Source organism: Uloborus diversus, chromosome 7 (assembly GCF_026930045.1).
Source record: "Uloborus diversus isolate 005 chromosome 7, Udiv.v.3.1, whole genome shotgun sequence".
NCBI lineage: Eukaryota > Metazoa > Arthropoda > Arachnida > Araneae > Uloboridae > Uloborus > Uloborus diversus.
This window is the reverse complement of record NC_072737.1, coordinates 80007996-80030267: the sequence shown is the minus strand read 5'-3', so window position 1 is coordinate 80030267 and position 22272 is coordinate 80007996. Positions and strand designations below refer to the sequence as shown.

Below are 22272 nucleotides of genomic sequence, written 5' to 3'. Positions count from 1 at the left end.
CCACACATCACACTAGAGGCGACTACATATCACACTAGAGGCGACCACACACCATACAAGCCTTAATTTCATTCCCATCTTTCATCATGAAGTTCAGTCCACATTGGACATTTGGCAATAACTCTTGCCAGTGAATGGCACTTTAATTTTTGCTTTGCACACACTATTTTCATATCTATAAGTTGTATCCATACCATATATACTTGTAAATAATACTTTTAAATCTAATAAAATGTAAACTTCACTACGTGATCCGATGGATTTTTTTAAGTTTTTTAGTAATTGTAATTTCTTAATAAAGTACATTTGCTGCATTTTTTCTGCCTGTAAAAAAATGACAAAGATAAAAAAAAAGATATTTTGGCATAAGTAAAGTTTAATGTTTTCAAAAGCAGTTTACATATAAAAACATTAGCAAGAAAAATGAAATAGCTTCGAACTTTCCAAAATGCATTCTCATGCTCAATTTCCTTATTTCAAGGGTATATTATGAAATAGTAAGGCTCTCCGTAGCCCGCTGAAGTATGCGCTCGTACGCGTATTTCGTAATACGATCCTTTAAATAACGGTGTGATCGTATAACTGGATCCACTGCATTTAGGAATTTCGACAGTCACGGCACAATCCCTCTTTTCGAAATAATTTCCTTGAACTTGACTTATCTGGAAAAAATAAATTCAATTAGACTATCAGAGAAATTGTAGGAATAAACACGGTAGCGTCAATCTGGAAAAGGTGGGGGGGGGGAGTAGGGAAAATTTTGCCAAAAATCATTTATTATTTTTCTTGTATTTTAATTTAAACTTTCGTTACACTAAAAACGTGCAAATGAGATGTTTCTGCAAATTTTAGTAACTACATGTTTATAATTAAACATAATTTTTTGTCGAGGGTGGGGGTGTTACCCCACAATTAATACCCCGGGAGCCACCCGTGATAAGAACGCCAGTGATAAAGATGTCTCATGCCTTAAACTTTTGAAGTTTTATTTCATTTGGCGCTATTGAGGATTAGAATTTCAGCAAGTATTGTCATGAACTCTTACAAGCCAATTATAACGGTCATATTCACCCGCATGTTTGAATATCAAATCTGTCTGACAAGGGTTCGAATCGGCTGGTGAATAATGCCATAAGTAGCATGAACTTCAACGCAAAAACTCGCCATCGCGTCGGGGCTCGAACCTCGGCTGTCTGTAAACCAAGAAAGAGTTTTTACCATTGCATTATGGAAGCTTTTTCATTGCTGAGAATATTTGCTCTATAATCGTTGTATTATATTATCACTCTGCTTTCAAGAATGAAATTATTATGTCAGTGAGACTAAACCAGACGCCTCATTAAACACTGATATTTTAGTATTTTTTTTTTAAATTTTCATAATTTAAAAATTCTGTTTAAAACTGGCTTCATAGAGATGAATACCGACTTACACACACACTTCTCGTGTATTCCTCCCTTCATGTCTAAAAATTCCTCCGATTTTGAATTTAAAAAAGATATCTCAATGCAATTTTTCTTTCGATGAGGAGTGATTGTACTAAGAGAAGAATATAGACTTCTACACAAAGTTCCTGACTCAGAAAAAGGTTCCCTCATTTTCATCCATTTGTTAAGCTCTCACATGCGAAAATTTTCAGTTTGCCTTTTCAAACAGCAAATTCTCAACTTTTTAAAAATTTTAATGATATTTTCGTTAAGCTAAATTTAAGAATGCTTCTATTAAAATACAATTAGAATACGAAATACTAATGCTGTTGAAAAAAAAACACTATATCAAAATTAATTTTTAGGATTTCAATACATTTGAAAGATCCAAACCATAAAAGATCAGTTTGAGTGAGTGAAAACAGAACTTTAATGCTTCAACTTCAGGTTAACCTTTCTTTCTGATGGATTGAGAGATAAAGTTTTGGGCATTTGTGTCCAAGACTACACTCTCTGAGAGTAACTGCACATGAAAAATTTTATTTTATGACTCATGCTTACATTTACCCCAGCGTGTTTCTTTTTACCCAAGTGAGTAGGGGTAAATGTAAACAGTTGTTTCTTTCTTCATGAGTTTAGTAGAAGGAAATAATCACAGATATCTCCCTCTTTATGAATGTGTGTGTGTGTGTGTGTGTGATCCCTCTTTATCTTCCTTTATCTTTATCCGTTATATCCTTCTTACGAATATTTTGAAATACATTTACAACAGTACAGGGGTAAATGTAAACAGTGGTTACTTTATTCATGAGTTTGATAGAGGGAAATTATCGTATTCAGGGGCAAATGTAAGTAGTGGTTCCTTTCTCAATGAGTTTGATAGAGGCACGTAATCGATGTACAGGGATAAATGTAAACAGTGGTTTCTTTCTCCATGAGTTTGGTAGAGATGAGATAATCGCAGTACACACAACCATTTCAGAGGCTTTAAACGTTCTACACTACACCAACAACAGTACTAGTCTGCTTCCCACAGGTTTCGTGCTACCCACTGAATTCTTCAAGTGCAATTAGAAATCATTTTTAAAATATAGTTCCGAAAATTAAATTATGCTTTTAAGATATACAACATAAACATGAAAGAGTAATTTACATCGAAATGTAAACTTACAAAAAAATAGAATGAGTATAAAACTTTGCTGTTTCCTAAACCTAAATTGCATATGAAAGATAAATGGAAAGGTGAAATTCACAGCTAAACTTTTTAGAAACCTCCAACAAGACAAGTAAAACTAGTTTAAACCAGTTACTTCATATTTGTTGACCTGCTGGAGAGGAGAATACAAGCCCACCAAACTCTAAAAAACGATGTTTTTTTCAATGTCATCTTCAAGCAATGATGACCCCTACAGAACCGTTTGGAAACACGTGGATCCAGCGGCGCCTCGAAGTTAAATTTTTTTGAGGGCGGAAACTCCAATTTGCCGAATAGAACTCTAAATTCTGCCAAATGGAACTCCAAATTTTGATGAATCTTCAGACAAAGTTTGCCGAAAAAGGATATGTTTGGAACGTCACAGTGACCTTCCGTGACCTCCCATTGGAGCGTCCCTACGCAGAATTCTCAAAATGTCTTCTTTACGTTGTCTAGTTTTTACTCACACCCAAAAGGTTAATTTCAATAACTACCTCAAGTGGTAAAAGAGTTTGCTTCCGTTTACCCCATGTTTCAATTTACTCCAACATACTTTTACAGTTCTCTAAATAAACAAATGAATATGGCTAAAATTTTATACATTCAACATTTCTCTAAGTTTAAAAACCTTACCCCACTAGAAAAACACCCATATCTTGCTAATTATTTTAAAGAAATGTACACAATTTTCGCAAGAAAGTTTTTATCGTTAGCACGTTTTGGAACATAAATCATAATATCTAACAAGTTTATGCCTATAGGGAAAGAAATTACTATGCAATTCTATAAATAAATTTTTCTATTTTACGTTTCAAAAAATGAACAGAGCTTACTGCATAGTATGATAGTTCGTGCTTGTCGATTGTTTCTCGCATAATATTGTCCCGTGATCTGAACCATTCTATTTTGAGAGCATCATCGCTAAGACCTATAAATAAGACCTGTGGCATATCGGGCAGCATGACACAGGTGTAGGTCTTTGACCAGTCATCAGATTCCGATAATTTAAACTGGAAGCTATACTTGCCGCTGGCTGTCAAATTCTTCACTTCATAAGGCCCAATGCCTCCTGGAAAAAAATTAATCGGATTAAAACGAAAGTTCGATATATATATATATATCTTGTACAGTTGTTCAAAACTTCAGCTCATTAGGTTTCGTAATTATATTATCATTTCATTTATTTCATAGTAAATATGGGGACACAGGCAGGGCTGACGAGAAGAAAAGTGAGCTGAGTCAGAACATCTCTACCTAATATTCACTTGGCTCTCCCAATCAGATTAAAATCCATTCCCTGCCACAAACACACACACAAACAGAGAAAGATTTGATAAAAATGTATAAAACTTATTTTTACTCGACTACGCGTGCGCGACGCAAAGGAGGGTAATGTGTTTATGAGTCTATGTATGTATGCTTGTTCCTATGTGGCGTTGCACAGGCTAAACTCCTTGACCGATTTAGACAAATCTTTCGTCAATCGATTTGTCTTAACTTTGGCAGTGTCACTAAGCACATGACATTAATAAAAAATTCACCAAATCAACAATCAGTCGCCATATTGTCAGTTATGGATCGTGTTGCACGCTACCTGTGTGCTACACAGCGTGCGACAAATGCAAGTAGCGTTTTCACTGCCGGAATGTTTTGTTTGCTAAGACTGCTAATTCGATTTTCATCTCTAACATGTTGCATTTGCTTTTGTCGTGATTCAGACGACTGAGTTTCGCGACGTGTACTCTCTTGACGGTTTTTTTTTTAGTTTTGGGAGAAAGATTTGTCTGACGACTTTTCCGCGACTTAAGTTCGCGCACTTTTTTTTCTAAAGGTCAAGCACATGTAGCTTTAAGCCAAGAAAGGTCCCTAGAGGGACTAATAATCAGTAGTTTAGACCACCGCAAGTTACTTATCAATCCTCACGATATAAACTTTCTCAATAAAAGGACAAGATTGCGAAATTTACCGTCTTATAGTCATAATAAAAGAAAAACTTTCTTTTATTATGACTATAAGGCGATTCCTTCATAGTAGATAGATAGTTGAGGGGCCGCATAGCCATCTTCGTTACTCATTTAGCACCACGCGGGAGACACGTGTGAATTAAGGATGTCACGGACGCGAGTAACATTGCCTCCCAACTTACGACCAATTTACGGCCATAAACAAAACCAACTCTAACGGCAAACTTTGGGCCGAAATTCAAGAGATGTGGAGGACTTACTGTGATAAACCTCGAGCGGAAGCTGTGGCCCTTTTTAGGCTCTCTACAGGTCATGATTGCCTGGCTGAGCACCTCCACAAGATAGGTATATTAACATCTAATGCCTCTCTGATTTGCGGTTCCGGCAACATGAATTCTACTCATCTCCTCTCCTGCTCGAAACTTGACCCAACTGATCAAAAACAAAATTTACTCGGAAAGCTTTATTGACTTACGCTTCATTAACTTACTTATACCAAGAAAGCTCGTCTGCGCGGTCAGTCAGACCCCGAAGAAATCCCCGCTCTGGCTCCACAAAAAAACCAGTTGAAAAATTTTCTGTTTCCATGTAAAAAGAGTTCTCCCATTGTACCAGAGAAAGCGGTTTTTACACAGCATCCTTAGCGGGTAGTAGACGAACTTGTTTCGCGTAATGCATTCTGGGTAAAAACACCGCTTTCACTCCAGAAGCTAGCAGGAGTAGAAAGATTCCACATAAACCCCGCAAATAACCGAAATGCGGTGAATAGCAGGTTTTTTCCGATGTTGAAAGTGTAAATGGAAACGGCCCTTTTATTTCTGCTACAATTGTGAAATCTTTTAATTTACATTTCTTTTTTATTTTAAATTGTTACTTTTGTTGTATGTTCAATTTTTTATTGTATTTTTTTTCCTTTTCTTGGCTGCCTTTTAAATGGATTAATATCCTTCTGAATAAAGCCATATGTAACAACATAATCATAATAAGTCAATGAAAATTAACTAAAAAGGGTAAAATAAAAAATAATTATTAAATAAAAACAAAACACCCGACTGCGTAAAAAAAAAAGAAAAGAAAAAAGAAAAATATATAAGCCCAGTAGTTTAGAATTTTATTAAGTATTACTGAATAACTACTCCATTGAAATAATTTTATAATCGATACACACCATAAGACAAATCATAAATTCAAAAGCAGAATAGAAGGTTCAACAGTCGTGGCCTATTCAAATGTTACGGGGTTCCTTGACTGGTCAAAAATGCTCTGCATTATTACTCACCAAATTGCCACTGAATTCTTTCTTCGACGGGTGCAAGAATTTCGCTGTACTTCCCGAAAATCGTATCAACGTTTCCACTGGTGTAAATTTTGAATGAAATGCTGTTGTTTTTTACATCTGCCGCCACTTTGACTATAGATGCTGAGTCATTAGTATCAGATTCATTTTTTGAATTTTCTGAAACAAATAAGTTTGCAGAAAGTATTATTTGACACAAACATAATAACTGCTTTGTAAAAAGTACCTTGAATATTGATTGCACACTGAATATGATAAAAGAAAGCACTATCAATAGACTTACAAGACAACAAGAAACACCATCTTACCACAGCAAAGACTCGTGGGCGCCCATGTGCGAAATTTAAAAGGGGGCTTAGATATTCCTCCCCCTCCACGGTCTCCCAGGATATTTTCTCCACGGAATCCGATTTCAGTGCATATTAGTATTATTAAAATTTGACAGTTTTAATACCTTATTCATTAATGACTGGAGAAAAAATGTTTTTATATTTTTGCAAAGGAAAAAGTACTAAAAGCAAGGAAGTTCTAATTTCTTGCCCCCATTTGTCCCTTCCCCCATATGGGCGCCTATGCAAAGACTGTCTCACTTATGTACCACAATAACAGCGACAATTCATTTGATTGTAATCAACAATTCATGACCCTCTTTATGATAGTCACTAGCAAAAATACCCGGCGTTGCCTGGGTCAGTAATAATTATTAGAAAAAATCGTTACTTGCTTTTGTTTTCTGTTTTAAGTGAAAGAATTTAAAACACATCTTTTTGACGTGATTAAAAATCGAGTTTCTTCCTTACCCATAAAACTAAAATAGCAATAAGTATAAAGAACAAAGTAGTATTGATTTAGAAACGAAAGCACTATATTTAAGCATATACACAAATTTAAAAAACATGAAATTAGTCTTCTCATGTTTAAAAAGATTAATCTGTTGATACTTTTTTTTTAACATGGAGTCTAAAACCTTCTCTGTATGGCTAATGAAGTACGAAGTGATTAAAAAAAAGTAGCTGCGCTCGTAATCCCCTTATACTTGCTTTAGTTATTTCGGGAAATTTTAATCATTGTGGCTCTTGGTGCGATTTTACCGAATTTGCGAAAGTCGTTTCGGGATACCTTCGATGATGCTCCCCCATTCTTTCCTTACTTTGTAAAACGATATATTAATTTTCGTTACAGAGATATCGTCGCCAGATGCTGAGATATTTTTGGTCACCATAAAATGGCGCTAAACAGTTTCATCCGAAATGTTACCGAAATAAGTAATAAAATTTGGTGATTGTTTGAAATTGTGCAAAAAGGAAAATTAATGGAAGTTTTTGTGCTGTTTATGGATTTGCCTAATTTAGTTGCTGGATTATTTAATACAGTAAAAAAAGTCTTTTGAAAATCTTTTGATTGGCGATATTTTGTTTACATGGTGAAAGCTGAGAAACATTATGACGTAGTCTTCGGCTTCAAAAACAGCAACGTTGAAAAAACTGCCAAATGCATCAGCTACGGAAATCTTTCTGCAAAAATTTTGGCGATCTGCTGGTTGATTGGATAATGAGTAAGTGTTCAATCAGCATAAATAATAATAAAAACCATTAATTACATTAAAGTTCCGTTTAAATGAAAAATCATCAGCCAAATCATGTATTATTTGCCAATCTTGTGAAAAAATCTTACTTCAAGATTTGACTTGAGAAAAGCCTTGAACAATCACGAAAAGCAAAGAAAGTCAGCAATACAACAATTGTCGCTATCGACAGGGAGTTGAGATGATACACTAAATACTGTATTGAGTTGGGGAAAGCTTTTGAACATGGATCTAAAAAGCTCATAACTCGTTTTTTATTCTACTTAGAAATTTCGAACAGGTGCCATCTTCAGCAGAAAAATCAGAGCTTTCGATGGACATATAATGTAAATATGTGCAAGTATTTTTTCATCCCAATATTAGAGAATTTATACAAAAATTGTGTTTTATTGCCCCCCTAAGGGGGTTTTGCCCCCCATAACGGGACGAAAACTACCCTATGTGTTATTCTGATGGATAAGCTATATTATTGAATAAAATATGACAACGTATATAAAGTACAAATTCAAAATGAAAAAAGGTTAAAAAACACCTTTTCGGGGTAAAATCATTGTTAATTTCAATGTAAACTCAAGCGGTGCTATATTTGGCAAACACTTGGCAATATCTATCACCAAAGCTTTTGGTCGCCAAGTTTTGTCGCCAACTTAAAGATGAATTTGGTGGGTTTTTTTTTTTTTTAAATCTGATTTTAATTTGACCATAGTTAGAGAGTTAACCATTGAATCACATTAAAACTGCCAATATTGCGAAAATTTATCTGTATAAAACGTTTTCTTTGCTTCAGTTCTCAACAAACTTGGGGTGAAAATATTTAAAGTGTTTCTTTGCTCACTCCGAGGCTTTAAATTGGAGTAAAAGGAAGTCATGTGATGCACACATCAGCTCGTTTCCGAAACTACTCCAGAATGAACAAATAATAGGGAGGGTGGGGCACAGTGAGACATGGGGTACAGTGAGACAAAGCTTTTTTTTACATTTTAACTTCCTTTTACAAAAAAGGAAGTATTGTATTCGCGAAAAAAATTTCACTCAAAAATCGGCCTTAATTACCATTTTTCTCACCCCCGAATGAATGTTGAGTTTTTTTTTCGACCCGATCACACGTGCATATATGCCTAGGAACGTACAGACACCCGAAATATCCATTTTGAGGACCCCCGAGTTAATTACAACGAATTTTCTCGTGACGTCCGTATGTACGTATGTATGTGCGTATGTGTGTATGTATCTCGCATAACTCAAAAGCGGTATGTCCTGGAGAGTTGAAATTTGGTATTTCTAGTGGGGTCTAGTTGTGCACCTTCCCTTTTGGTTGCATTCGGATGTTCCTAAGGGGGTCTTTTGCTCCTTTTTGGGGGAAATCTTTTTTAATTTCGATGCAAACTCAAGTTGTGTTATAATTTGTCGGAAACTTGGCGATATATCGCCAGTTTTTTGGTCGCCAAGTTTTGTCGCCAACTTGGCGACAAATGTGGCGATTGTTTTTCTTTCTTTTTTTTTAATTTGGTTTCTATTTGTCCACTGTTGGTGATATTTAGAGAGTAAACAATTGAATCATCTTAAAATTGCCAATAATGGGGAAATGACATTAAATTGGAGAAAAAGGAAGTCATGTGATGCACACATCAGCTCGTTTAATACTAGTACTTGAAGGTTTATTCTTTTGATTTCAAAATATACTTACTTTTACTTTTTTAACGTATTCTTAAATAAAAAATAAATAATATATAACAAAAAATCGTTTGGCGCAGTATAGCCCTCAAGGGTTCTTGCGCCATAAAAACCAAACCAACCAACCAACCAACTAATGCATGCATTTTTTCTTTTGAATGATGATACATAGAATGAAATATACAAAGGGAAAATATTTTCAAAAGTTAAAAAATCTTCCTGCTTCATTTTCATGTTGGTCAACCTGCTTTGCTAGCAATATCTCTACATAGTATAAAATGAAGTGTTCAAAAAGCGTCTGTTTGTTTGAACTCGCAAAACTCGAGAACTACCCCGCCGATTTCGCTGAAATTTTCACAATTTGTTCCTTTAAGTCCTGAGAAGGTTTGCAGACCAGTTCGAAAAAAATTCGATGAATAGTTCTTTTTTTATTCCAATTTAGGCCCAATTTTCGCATAAATTCCCGAATATGTCGGTAAAAAATTACTCGCAATTAGTAATATTACACATCGTTGGAAAGGGTAGAATTTTCCGCGTTCTACGCAGTTTGTTCCAACGCTCTAACTTAATTGCGGCGGGAGTTATTTACGTTTTTAGCTCGAATTTGTTTAGGCTTAGCTGAAATTTAGGCAATACTTTCTTCATTAAATCCATCAATAAAAAGTGAAGGAAGGAATTGTCCCACAGTTTTCGTTTTGACACCATTGAAAAGAGCTACCTTTTTTACTACAGATCTAACTCGACCTATGATCGGAAGTTTAATTCTCTATCTCCATTAGAAAAAAAGTTACAAGCGAATTAAATGAAGTTCAAAAATCTGTTCTCTATTCAAGTTTTTAACCATTTTATTTTGCGTTTCCGAGGTACCGCTTTTTGAATCCATTGTTTCTATCTTTCTCATTTTCAATTCTGAAACTTATTTTATTTTGTGTTTCCATAGTTACGCTTTTTAAATCCATCTTTCTCATTTTATTTTAATTTCTTAAAAGTATTTTAATATCCGTCGTCATTGTTTGGAGTTGAAATTTCGCATGATGATTTTTTTTCTTTTATTTATGCCTGATTGTTGAATATACGTCACTTGACACAATTTTCGTTTTCAAAATAGACCGGGCAAAGCAGGGCAACGCAGCTAGTTTTTAATACAATATGATATTAGTCAATAGAAGTTTTGTAGAATGCAAAAGTCATTATAACTGGAGCTCATCAGTCTAAAACCAGCCCATTCATGCTTGCTGGTTGAAAACCGACTGAAACAGCAGCACGGAACCTTGTTATTTTTCTTTTTAACATAATAATTTATTAAATCGTTAAAATCTTACTAATATTATATATGCGAAAGTTTGTCTGTATGGATGTATGGATGTATGGATGGATGTATGGATGTTTGTTACTCTTTCACGCAAAAACTACTGAACGGATTTTGATGAAACTTTACAATAATATAGCTTACATAAAAAGTAGTCGAAAACTTTGTACTGCATAGTGAATAAAATATGACAACGTATATAAAGTACAAATTCAAAATGAAAAAAGGTTAAAAAACCAGCAAACAGCTGTTTCGGCACTCTAAAATACAAGTGCCATCATCAGTGCAATTAAAAACGAAGACAGGTTCAACCCGACTAAAACACAGTCGAGGCGAACATTGGAATGAGAGACGAGTTGTAAAAGATATGAGAGCAGTACCGGAAACGATGACGTCAAGGTTACGTCAGAACTACAGAGGACAGTTGCACACAGGAGAAAACGTCACGGACAAAAAATAAATCAAATAACAGACTTCCAAACATTAGGAAAAGGGGGAGTGCTAGACAAATCATTGACGATTAAATTAGCATTTTTCCATATGTAATATGACTCCCAAAAATCTAAATCATGAATGGACGAACACTCGTGAATAACTTTGGCGGAAGAAAAAATAAAATTATGGCCACAAGACCAACAATGTTGAGCAATAGAGGAGCGTTTGAGATCCTGTTTTTTGACGTAGTTTTCGTGTTCTTTTATCCGGAATTTGAGGGATCGTCGAGTCTGCCCAATGTAGGCCAATTTGCACTGGCAGGAAACACTATAAATGCCCCATTTGTCAAGGTTTTGAACAGGGTGTTTAAGCTGTGAAAATTTTAATTTATTAACAGGAGAAAAAGTGACGGAAAAATGAAACTTTTTTAAGATTTTGGCAATTTGTAGACTGATTTTAGGAAAAAAGGGTAAGACAACGGAACTCGAATAGTTCACAGGAGCAAGTGTTTGATTTTTGTTAGCTGAGCTACATAGCTTCTTATAAATGGTGTCAATAATATCTGATGTGAAACCCCGATCAACCGCAATACCTCGTAGGTAATTGAATTCTGATGAAAGTAAATTGGAATTTGAACAAATGGCTAAAGCACGGTAAATAAAAGATCTAAAAGCAGCCAGTTTTTGTTTAGGAGGGTGAACGGATAACTTGTGGGGGGGAAGAGAAACAGCAAAGGGTTTACGGAAAACAGTAGTTGTAAACATATTGTTATGACGAGTGATGGACACATCAAGAAAAGAAAGATGATTTCCAGATTCCAATTCAACAGTAAATTGAATATGTGGGTCAATAGTATTTAGGATGGATAAAAGGTTATCAAGGTCACTGACAGACGAGTCCAAAAGCACAAAAATGTCGTCAACGTACCTGACGTAAAAATCAAATTGTATAATTTTAAATAATTTAAGTTCGAAATAGTGCATGTACAAATCACTTAGAATTGGACTCAAAGGGTTGCCCATAGCAAGACCTTCAGTCATACGGAAAAAATTACCGTCGAAAACAAACGTGTTTAGTTTTAAGCAAGAACGTGTTAAATTGCATAATTCATTGATCTCAAAATCGGAAAAGTGATGTTTAGTTAATCTCATTTTAAGGCAGTCTAACGCACCTTCAACAGGCACGTTAGTGAAGAGTGATTTCACATCAAAAGAGGCCATTCTATGGTTATTTAGCTGAAAAATTCGAAGTTTGCGAACAAAGTCAAGAGAATTCCGAACTGTAAAACAATTGCTGGAAAGAAGAGGTGAAAAAACGGAAACTAAAAATTTGGCCAATTTGTAAGAAGCACTACCAATGTTAGAAACAATGGGACGGAGAGGAATGAGTGGTTTATGCACTTTAGGCAAAGCGTAGAATCTGGAACATTGTGCTAACACTAAAACAAGACTGTTTTAGTCGGGTTGAACCTGTCTTCGTTTTTAATTGCACTGATGATGGCACTTGTATTTTAGAGTGCCGAAACAGCTGTTTGCTGGTTTTTTAACCTTTTTTCATTTTGAATTTGTACTTTATATACGTTGTCATATTTTATTCACTATGCAGTACAAAGTTTTCGACTACTTTTTATGTATTCACTAGCTTCAACGGGCTTTTGGTCGTAAGTGGATTCCATTTTTCCATTCCTTTCTTCTGTTTGTTTCTGTCCTTGATTTTAATCATGTCTGACATTAATAGGTTTTGTAACCTACGGGTTAAGAAATTTAAATTTTTAGATCATTTATCCTTTTTGTGTGAATGTAAAAGGAGACGAGTTATTCCTAATTTTATTTCACTTGAGTGCAATTTATCTCGGTCAACGAGAATTGATAAAACTTTGTTCAACTTTAAATTGGCTCTGTTAAGAGCTGTCATCCAAGATACGCGACACAAAGTTGCAATGATTGAGCAGGAGCTTTTTGATTTACATTTAGGTGTTGCTAATTCCAGTCGTCATTTTGAATTTTTTGACAGGAGGTCTTGGCAGAGAGCTGCTTTTTATTCAAACAAACACAAATCAGTACTTAATAAAAAGTTAACCAGTTTACGTAAAGTTTCTTCTAATCTTACATCTTATAACTTACCAAAAGTTAATGTTAATGCTGTCGTCAATCTTTCAGATATTTCCTTAAATTCTGTTCAAGTTAATGCTTTAAAATTCAATAGTAATTTTGCGGCCCCATCTAAACCGTCGTTTCCTCTTTTAATTGCTCCGGTCAAAAAGGCCTTGAAATTTAGTGCTTTAACTTCCACACAGAAGGATTCAATCCGTCATCTCATTTCTAACAACATCAACTTCAATTCACAGTTCCATAACAACAAGCTATATAATGTAACTCGTACCGTAAGAGATTTATGTGCTAACTCTGATTTAGTCATTACAAACGCTGATAAGGGGGGCCAAATTGTTGTTCTAAACAAAAAAGATTATATCAACAAATGCAATAACTTCATTTTAGACGGGCCATATGAAAAAATCAAACAAGATCCTTGTGGTAAAGAATTAAAAACTATCAGTAACGCCATTAAGTCATCTCCGTTGATTCCAGATTTTCACAAAAAACGCTTGATTCCTTCTGTTGCACAATGTTCCAGATTCTACGCTTTGCCTAAAGTGCATAAACCACTCATTCCTCTCCGTCCCATTGTTTCTAACATTGGTAGTGCTTCTTACAAATTGGCCAAATTTTTAGTTTCCGTTTTTTTCACCTCTTCTTTCCAGCAATTGTTTTACTGTTCGGAATTCTCTTGACTTTGTTCGCAAACTTCGAATTTTTCAGCTAAATAACCATAGAATGGCCTCTTTTGATGTGAAATCACTCTTCACTAACGTGCCTGTTGAAGGTGCGTTAGACTGCCTTAAAATGAGATTAACTAAACATCACTTTTCCGATTTTGAGATCAATGAATTATGCAATTTAACACGTTCTTGCTTAAAACTAAACACGTTTGTTTTCGACGGTAATTTTTTCCGTATGACTGAAGGTCTTGCTATGGGCAACCCTTTGAGTCCAATTCTAAGTGATTTGTACATGCACTATTTCGAACTTAAATTATTTAAAATTATACAATTTGATTTTTACGTCAGGTACGTTGACGACATTTTTGTGCTTTTGGACTCGTCTGTCAGTGACCTTGATAACCTTTTATCCATCCTAAATACTATTGACCCACATATTCAATTTACTGTTGAATTGGAATCTGGAAATCATCTTTCTTTTCTTGATGTGTCCATCACTCGTCATAACAATATGTTTACAACTACTGTTTTCCGTAAACCCTTTGCTGTTTCTCTTCCCCCCCACAAGTTATCCGTTCACCCTCCTAAACAAAAACTGGCTGCTTTTAGATCTTTTATTTACCGTGCTTTAGCCATTTGTTCAAATTCCAATTTACTTTCATCAGAATTGAATTACCTACGAGGTATTGCGGTTGATCGGGGTTTCACATCAGATATTATTGACACCATTTATAAGAAGCTATGTAGCTCAGCTAACAAAAATCAAACACTTGCTCCTGTGAACTATTCGAGTTCCGTTGTCTTACCCTTTTTTCCTAAAATCAGTCTACAAATTGCCAAAATCTTAAAAAAGTTTCATTTTTCCGTCACTTTTTCTCCTGTTAATAAATTAAAATTTTCACAGCTTAAACACCCTGTTCAAAACCTTGACAAATGGGGCATTTATAGTGTTTCCTGCCAGTGCAAATTGGCCTACATTGGGCAGACTCGACGATCCCTCAAATTCCGGATAAAAGAACACGAAAACTACGTCAAAAAACAGGATCTCAAACGCTCCTCTATTGCTCAACATTGTTGGTCTTGTGGCCATAATTTTATTTTTTCTTCCGCCAAAGTTATTCACGAGTGTTCGTCCATTCATGATTTAGATTTTTGGGAGTCATATTACATATGGAAAAATGCTAATTTAATCGTCAATGATTTGTCTAGCACTCCCCCTTTTCCTAATGTTTGGAAGTCTGTTATTTGATTTATTTTTTGTCCGTGACGTTTTCTCCTGTGTGCAACTGTCCTCTGTAGTTCTGACGTAACCTTGACGTCATCGTTTCCGGTACTGCTCTCATATCTTTTACAACTCGTCTCTCATTCCAATGTTCGCCTCGACTGTGTTTTAGTCGGGTTGAACCTGTCTTCGTTTTTAATTGCACTGATGATGGCACTTGTATTTTAGAGTGCCGAAACAGCTGTTTGCTGGTTTTTTAACCTTTTTTCATTTTGAATTTGTACTTTATATACGTTGTCATATTTTATTCACTATGCAGTACAAAGTTTTCGACTACTTTTTATGTAAGCTATATTATTGTAAAGTTTCATCAAAATCCGTTCAGTAGTTTTTGCGTGAAAGAGTAACAAACATCCATACATCCATCCATACATCCATACATCCATACAGACAAACTTTCGCATATATAATATTAGTAAGATTTTAACGATTTAATAAATGATTATGTTAAAAAGAAAAATAACAAGGTTCCGTGCTGCTGTTTCAGTCGGTTTTCAACCAGCAAGCATGAATGGGCTGGTTTTAGACTGATGAGCTCCAGTTATAATGACTTTTGCATTCTACAAAACTTCTATTGACTAATATCATATTGTATTAAAAACTAGCTGCGTTGCCCTGCTTTGCCCGGTCTATTTTGAAAACGAAAATTGTGTCAAGTGACGTATATTCAACAATCAGGCATAAATAAAAGAAAAAAAATCATCATGCGAAATTTCAACTCCAAACAATGACGACGGATATTAAAATACTTTTAAGAAATTAAAATAAAATGAGAAAGATGGATTTAAAAAGCGTAACTATGGAAACACAAAATAAAATAAGTTTCAGAATTGAAAATGAGAAAGATAGAAACAATGGATTCAAAAAGCGGTACCTCGGAAACGCAAAATAAAATGGTTAAAAACTTGAATAGAGAACAGATTTTTGAACTTCATTTAATTCGCTTGTAACTTTTTTTCTAATGGAGATAGAGAATTAAACTTCCGATCATAGGTCGAGTTAGATCTGTAGTAAAAAAGGTAGCTCTTTTCAATGGTGTCAAAACGAAAACTGTGGGACAATTCCTTCCTTCACTTTTTATTGATGGATTTAATGAAGAAAGTATTGCCTAAATTTCAGCTAAGCCTAAACAAATTCGAGCTAAAAACGTAAATAACTCCCGCCGCAATTAAGTTAGAGCGTTGGAACAAACTGCGTAGAACGCGGAAAATTCTACCCTTTCCAACGATGTGTAATATTACTAATTGCGAGTAATTTTTTACCGACATATTCGGGAATTTATGCGAAAATTGGGCCTAAATTGGAATAAAAAAAGAACTATTCATCGAATTTTTTTCGAACTGGTCTGCAAACCTTCTCAGGACTTAAAGGAACAAATTGTGAAAATTTCAGCGAAATCGGCGGGGTAGTTCTCGAGTTTTGCGAGTTCAAACAAACAGACGCTTTTTGAACACTTCATTTTATACTATGTAGAGATATTGCTAGCAAAGCAGGTTGACCAACATGAAAATGAAGCAGGAAGATTTTTTAACTTTTGAAAATATTTTCCCTTTGTATATTTCATTCTATGTATCATCATTCAAAAGAAAAAATGCATGCATTAGTTGGTTGGTTGGTTGGTTTGGTTTTTATGGCGCAAGAACCCTTGAGGGCTATACTGCGCCAAACGATTTTTTGTTATATATTATTTATTTTTTATTTAAGAATACGTTAAAAAAGTAAAAGTAAGTATATTTTGAAATCAAAAGAATAAACCTTCAAGTACTAGTATTAAACGAGCTGATGTGTGCATCACATGACTTCCTTTTTCTCCAATTTAATGTCATTTCCCCATTATTGGCAATTTTAAGATGATTCAATTGTTTACTCTCTAAATATCACCAACAGTGGACAAATAGAAACCAAATTAAAAAAAAAAGAAAGAAAAACAATCGCCACATTTGTCGCCAAGTTGGCGACAAAACTTGGCGACCAAAAAACTGGCGATATATCGCCAAGTTTCCGACAAATTATAACACAACTTGAGTTTGCATCGAAATTAAAAAAGATTTCCCCCAAAAAGGAGCAAAAGACCCCCTTAGGAACATCCGAATGCAACCAAAAGGGAAGGTGCACAACTAGACCCCACTAGAAATACCAAATTTCAACTCTCCAGGACATACCGCTTTTGAGTTATGCGAGATACATACACACATACGCACATACATACGTACATACGGACGTCACGAGAAAATTCGTTGTAATTAACTCGGGGGTCCTCAAAATGGATATTTCGGGTGTCTGTACGTTCCTAGGCATATATGCACGTGTGATCGGGTCGAAAAAAAAACTCAACATTCATTCGGGGGTGAGAAAAATGGTAATTAAGGCCGATTTTTGAGTGAAATTTTTTTCGCGAATACAATACTTCCTTTTTTGTAAAAGGAAGTTAAAATGTAAAAAAAAGCTTTGTCTCACTGTACCCCATGTCTCACTGTGCCCCACCCTCCCTATTATTTGTTCATTCTGGAGTAGTTTCGGAAACGAGCTGATGTGTGCATCACATGACTTCCTTTTACTCCAATTTAAAGCCTCGGAGTGAGCAAAGAAACACTTTAAATATTTTCACCCCAAGTTTGTTGAGAACTGAAGCAAAGAAAACGTTTTATACAGATAAATTTTCGCAATATTGGCAGTTTTAATGTGATTCAATGGTTAGCTCTCTAACTATGGTCAAATTAAAATCAGATTTAAAAAAAAAAAAAACCACCAAATTCATCTTTAAGTTGGCGACAAAACTTGGCGACCAAAAGCTTTGGTGATAGATATTGCCAAGTGTTTGCCAAATATAGCACCGCTTGAGTTTACATTGAAATTAACAATGATTTTACCCCGAAAAGGTGTGAAAGACCCCCTTTGGAACATCCGAATGCAATCAAAAGAGAAGGTGCACAATTAGACCTAACTTAGAGTCTATGTACCAAATTTCAACTTTCTAGGGCATACCGTTTTTGAGTTATGCGAGATACATACACACATACACACATACGTACGTACATACGTACATACGGACGTCACAAGAAAACTCGTTGTAATTAACTCGGTAGGTTGTCAAAATGGATTCTTCAGGTGTCTATACGTTCTTAGGCATGTATCCACGTGTGTTCGCGTTGAAAAAAAAATTTTTTCATACGAGGGCGAGCAAAATGGAAATTAAGGCCGATTTTTGAGTGAAAATTTTTTCGCGAATGCAATACTTCCTTTTTTGTAAAAGGACGTAAAAAGGACAGCCTTAAAAACATATAAACGTTGAAGACATATAAGGAAAAATGGATGAAACAATATCTTGAAAAATAAGGAAAGGACGAAATCACATAATGGTGAGACGAACATTAAATTAAAAAGGAGAATCCAATCTCCTGGAGGAAGAAGTATAAATTGCAATGGGGTGGGTCCCCCAGCAAGTCTTTCAACGATGGATTAAAATCATTAAAATATTTAAAAGTATTTGATTAACATTTGGGCAGTTGCATAAAATATGCAACACTGTCTAGTTGACGTTACATTTAATACAAGTTGGAGCTGGTTCACGGCATAAGAGGTATTTGTGAGTGAACCTGGTATGACAGATGCGAAGACGAGTTAAAAAAACTTGTTCTCTCCTGGAAAGTTGTAATGATTTGAAACCTTTAGCTGATGGTTGGATCGAATGTAATTTATTTAGCGTTCCAAGATTCCATGCCTGCTGCCAATGCGTGTCAAGACATTCAGAAATTGCGTTTTTAATGTCATTAAAAGGAACACTATCATCGACCATGATGTTTGCGGTTTTGGCAGCTGCATCGGCTGCCTCATTGCCTGTAATGCCCACATGACCAGGGATCCAACAAAAGAGAACATGAAAATGATTTTGAATAAGATTTTTATACAAATGATATGACTGAATGACTATAGGGGGCTATTGTTATTGCAGTGATGACTTCCACTGAACTTTTTGAGTCAGTGTATATCACCCATTTTTTGTGGTTGGATTGAGCTATTGATTTAAGAGATGCAGATTTAGCTTTAATTTCAGAGGTAAATACTGAACAAGATGGGTTTAGTTTTTCTGCGGTGACCTGACTATTAATTATTGTGGAAAAGCCGACGTGATCGTTTGCTTTTGATCCGTCAGTAAAAATGTCTTTATAACCAGAATATTTGCTTTTGATCTCATGAAAGATTTGTTGATAAACTGAATCAGCAGTACTTTGTTTGGGGAATTTTGAGAAGTCATTGATTATAGAAAGTTTTACTTCGGACCATGGTTCAATTTATTTTATTGTGTTGACAGTTTTATAATCTGGTAGCTGTAAGTCTGATAGTACCCGATGCATTCGAATCCCGAATGTTCGGGTCATCCATTGAACTATGGGACCATCGAAGGACGATTAAGAAATAAAACAACATTAGATTGATTAAAAATATGGAGATGTATTGGATGATTAGTGGAAGGTTTTGTTTTAAAGTAAAAAATTAAAGAAAGTTGGAGACGTCTATTGTTTAGTGATTTTTCCTGTGCTAGAATATGAAAGCTATTTATAGGTGAGGTTCGGAAGGCTCCTGTGCAGATGCGCAGCGCCTGATTATGTATTGAATCTAGAGCTTTTAGATAGCTTTTCGCTGCAGAGCCATAAATTTGGCATCCATAATCAAGTTTTGAGCGTATAAGAACCCTATAGATTCTTAAGAGAGACTCTGTATCAGCACCCCAGGAAGTATTTGCTAACACTTTAAGGATATTTAATTTCAATAAACCTTTTTATTCTTAGCTCTTGTATGTGCGGTATAAATTTAAGTTTTTTTTTTAAATCAAGTTTGAGACCAAGGAATTTTCCTTGATCTTTTACAGCTATAGGTTGATTATTGAGGAAAAGATTTGGATCAGGATGAAGGCCTCTTTTACGGCAGAAATGAATACAGATTATTTTTTGAGCAGAGAAAGTGAAGCCATTTTCTTCCGTCCATTGGGCTACTTTAATGATTGCAATTTGAAATTGTCTTTCAACGATACTCATGTTCGATGACGAGAAAGAAATTTGAAAATCATCAACGAACATCGTACCTTTTACAGCAGGAGGCAACTGTTCAATTAAGCTATTGATTGCTATTAAGAATAGAGTTACGCTTAATACACTTCCCTGAGGTACTCCTTCTTCTTGAATGAAGGCATCCGACAGAACCGACTTGACACGTACACGAAAAGGAAGTTGTTTTTGAAAGTTGGTAAGAAAGATGGGTAGATTACCTCGCAACCCATACTTGTGCAAGGTTTTGAGGATCCCATATCTCCAAGTACGGTCATATGCTTTTCAATATCGAAAAATACGCTGACAAGATGTTTTCGTTTGAGAAATGCTTCTCTTACTGATGTTTCGAGAAGCAGTAAGTTAGTTGTCTATTGTGCATCTGCCTCGCCTAAATCTACTTTGATATAAGGCTATCAGATGTTGTGACACCAGACTGTGCATCAGTCTGTCGTTGACCATCCGTTCCATGAGTATGCATTAGTATTTTTGAAAAAAGTAGTTTATAATATAAATAAGAAATAACGTCAAATAGCAAATTGCAGATTACTGCAGTAATCTGCAATTTGTGCTATTTGTCGTTCTTATTTCTTATTTTACTTTTTATGCACAAAGATATTTATTTGACTTAGTTTATAATATAGTTCATAACAGCGGTTGGAAAAACTACATTTTACTTCCTTTTACAAAAAAGGAAGTATTGTATTCGCGAAAAAAATTTCCCTCAAAAATCGGCCTTAATTTTCATTTTTCTCACCCCCGAATGAATGTTGAGTTTTTTTTAGACCCGACAACACGTGGATATATGTCTAGGAACGAACAGACACCAGAAATATCCATTTTGACGACCCCCGAGTTAATTACAACGAATTTTCTCGTGACGTCCGTATGTACGTATGTATCTCGCATAACTCAAAAACGGTATGTCCTAGAAAGTTGAAATTTGGTACATGGACTCCTAGTGGGGCCTAGTTGTGCACCTTTAATTTTGATTACATTCGGATGTACCTAGGGGGGGTCTTTTGCCCCTTTTTGGGGGGAAATCATTGTTAATTTCGATGTAAACTCAAGTTGTGTTATAATTTGTCGGATACTTGGCGATATATCGCCAGTCTTTCGGTTGCCAAGTTTTGCCGCCAACTTGGCGACAAATTTGGAGATTTTTTTTCATTTTTTTTTTAAATTTGGTTTCAGTTTGGCCACTGTTGGTGATATTTAGAGAGTAAATAATTGAATCACAATAAAATTGCCAATAATGGGGAAATGACATTAAATTGGAGTAAAAGGAAGTCATGTGATGCACACATCAGCTCGTTTATTTTTTGCAGCGAACTACAGCTACAACTACTTTTTTCAAAATGTAGCAACTACAAACTACTTTTTAAAAGTAGTCGCTCATTCGCTACTTTTATAAAAAATAAATAAATGAAAAGCATACATATACACACCGTTTGAGAGTTGAACGAAAAAATTCAAAAAGTGGTTTAGATTAATAAATTGGCTCATTTGAGCATGGAATATTACTAAGAGTTACTTATTCTTTCATTCCTTTACTGAACATTTTCCAAACATTTTTTTACGATTTTTACGAATATTCGCGGAAAAATAGAATTTATAAAGTTGAAGGAATTCAACCTTCAACTTTTTAATCCTTTCCTGACAGTGAATATTTCATTCAACAAGTGCAACTCGGCTACTTGAAAATGTAAATAGACGCAGTCATAATTTGATTAAAATTTTATAAAGACATATGTATTTGTAGTATACATAAAATTGATTTAGATGGTAAAAAAACAGCTTTAAAACAAAAGAGAAAAACTTTAGTTTGCATAAAGGGAGTTAATTTTATAGGAACTTATGTTTCGTAGGAACTAGTTAATTGGTTTTGAGCGTCAAGCTAGTGGTCCGGACCGCGACACCCATCTCCTTTCTTACGCTACTGATAAAATGAAATAAAAGCATTCAGCAATTTTTACCGAATGACCTCAAAAACTTACAGTATTTGAATAATTGATTTTTATTTTGTTGATAGATCAACTCTCAATCAGTAAAAAAGAAAGAAAAAGGAAAAATATCTTAAACCGTACTAGTATTTATAATCAAATATTTAATAAACATCCGAAATATGAAACATAACATAAGAATGCTTACTTTACTTCAATGTGTAATTTTAAACGACAGTGGACCAACGCTACAACGTGATTTAACTTATGCGAAATGGCTAAATAGTGAGCTTTTCTCGAGTAACGAATTTCGGAGCTAACGCGAATTCCTCACCCC

At 34.9% G+C, this 22272-nt stretch overlaps 1 protein-coding gene across 1 annotated transcript in view; it reads right to left on the bottom strand.

Annotated features, from left to right (window-relative positions):
• Window positions 1–368: 368 nt before the first annotated feature.
• The window catches only part of LOC129226321 (uncharacterized), a gene marked incomplete in the record, with an annotated part of 56993 nt that continues 35089 nt past the window's right edge, over window positions 369–22272 (bottom strand). Inside the window, 3 exon segments of the mRNA XM_054860923.1 lie at window positions 369–662; window positions 3456–3691; window positions 5866–6042. Of these exon segments, the coding sequence (XP_054716898.1) occupies window positions 477–662; window positions 3456–3691; window positions 5866–6042 (599 nt within the window).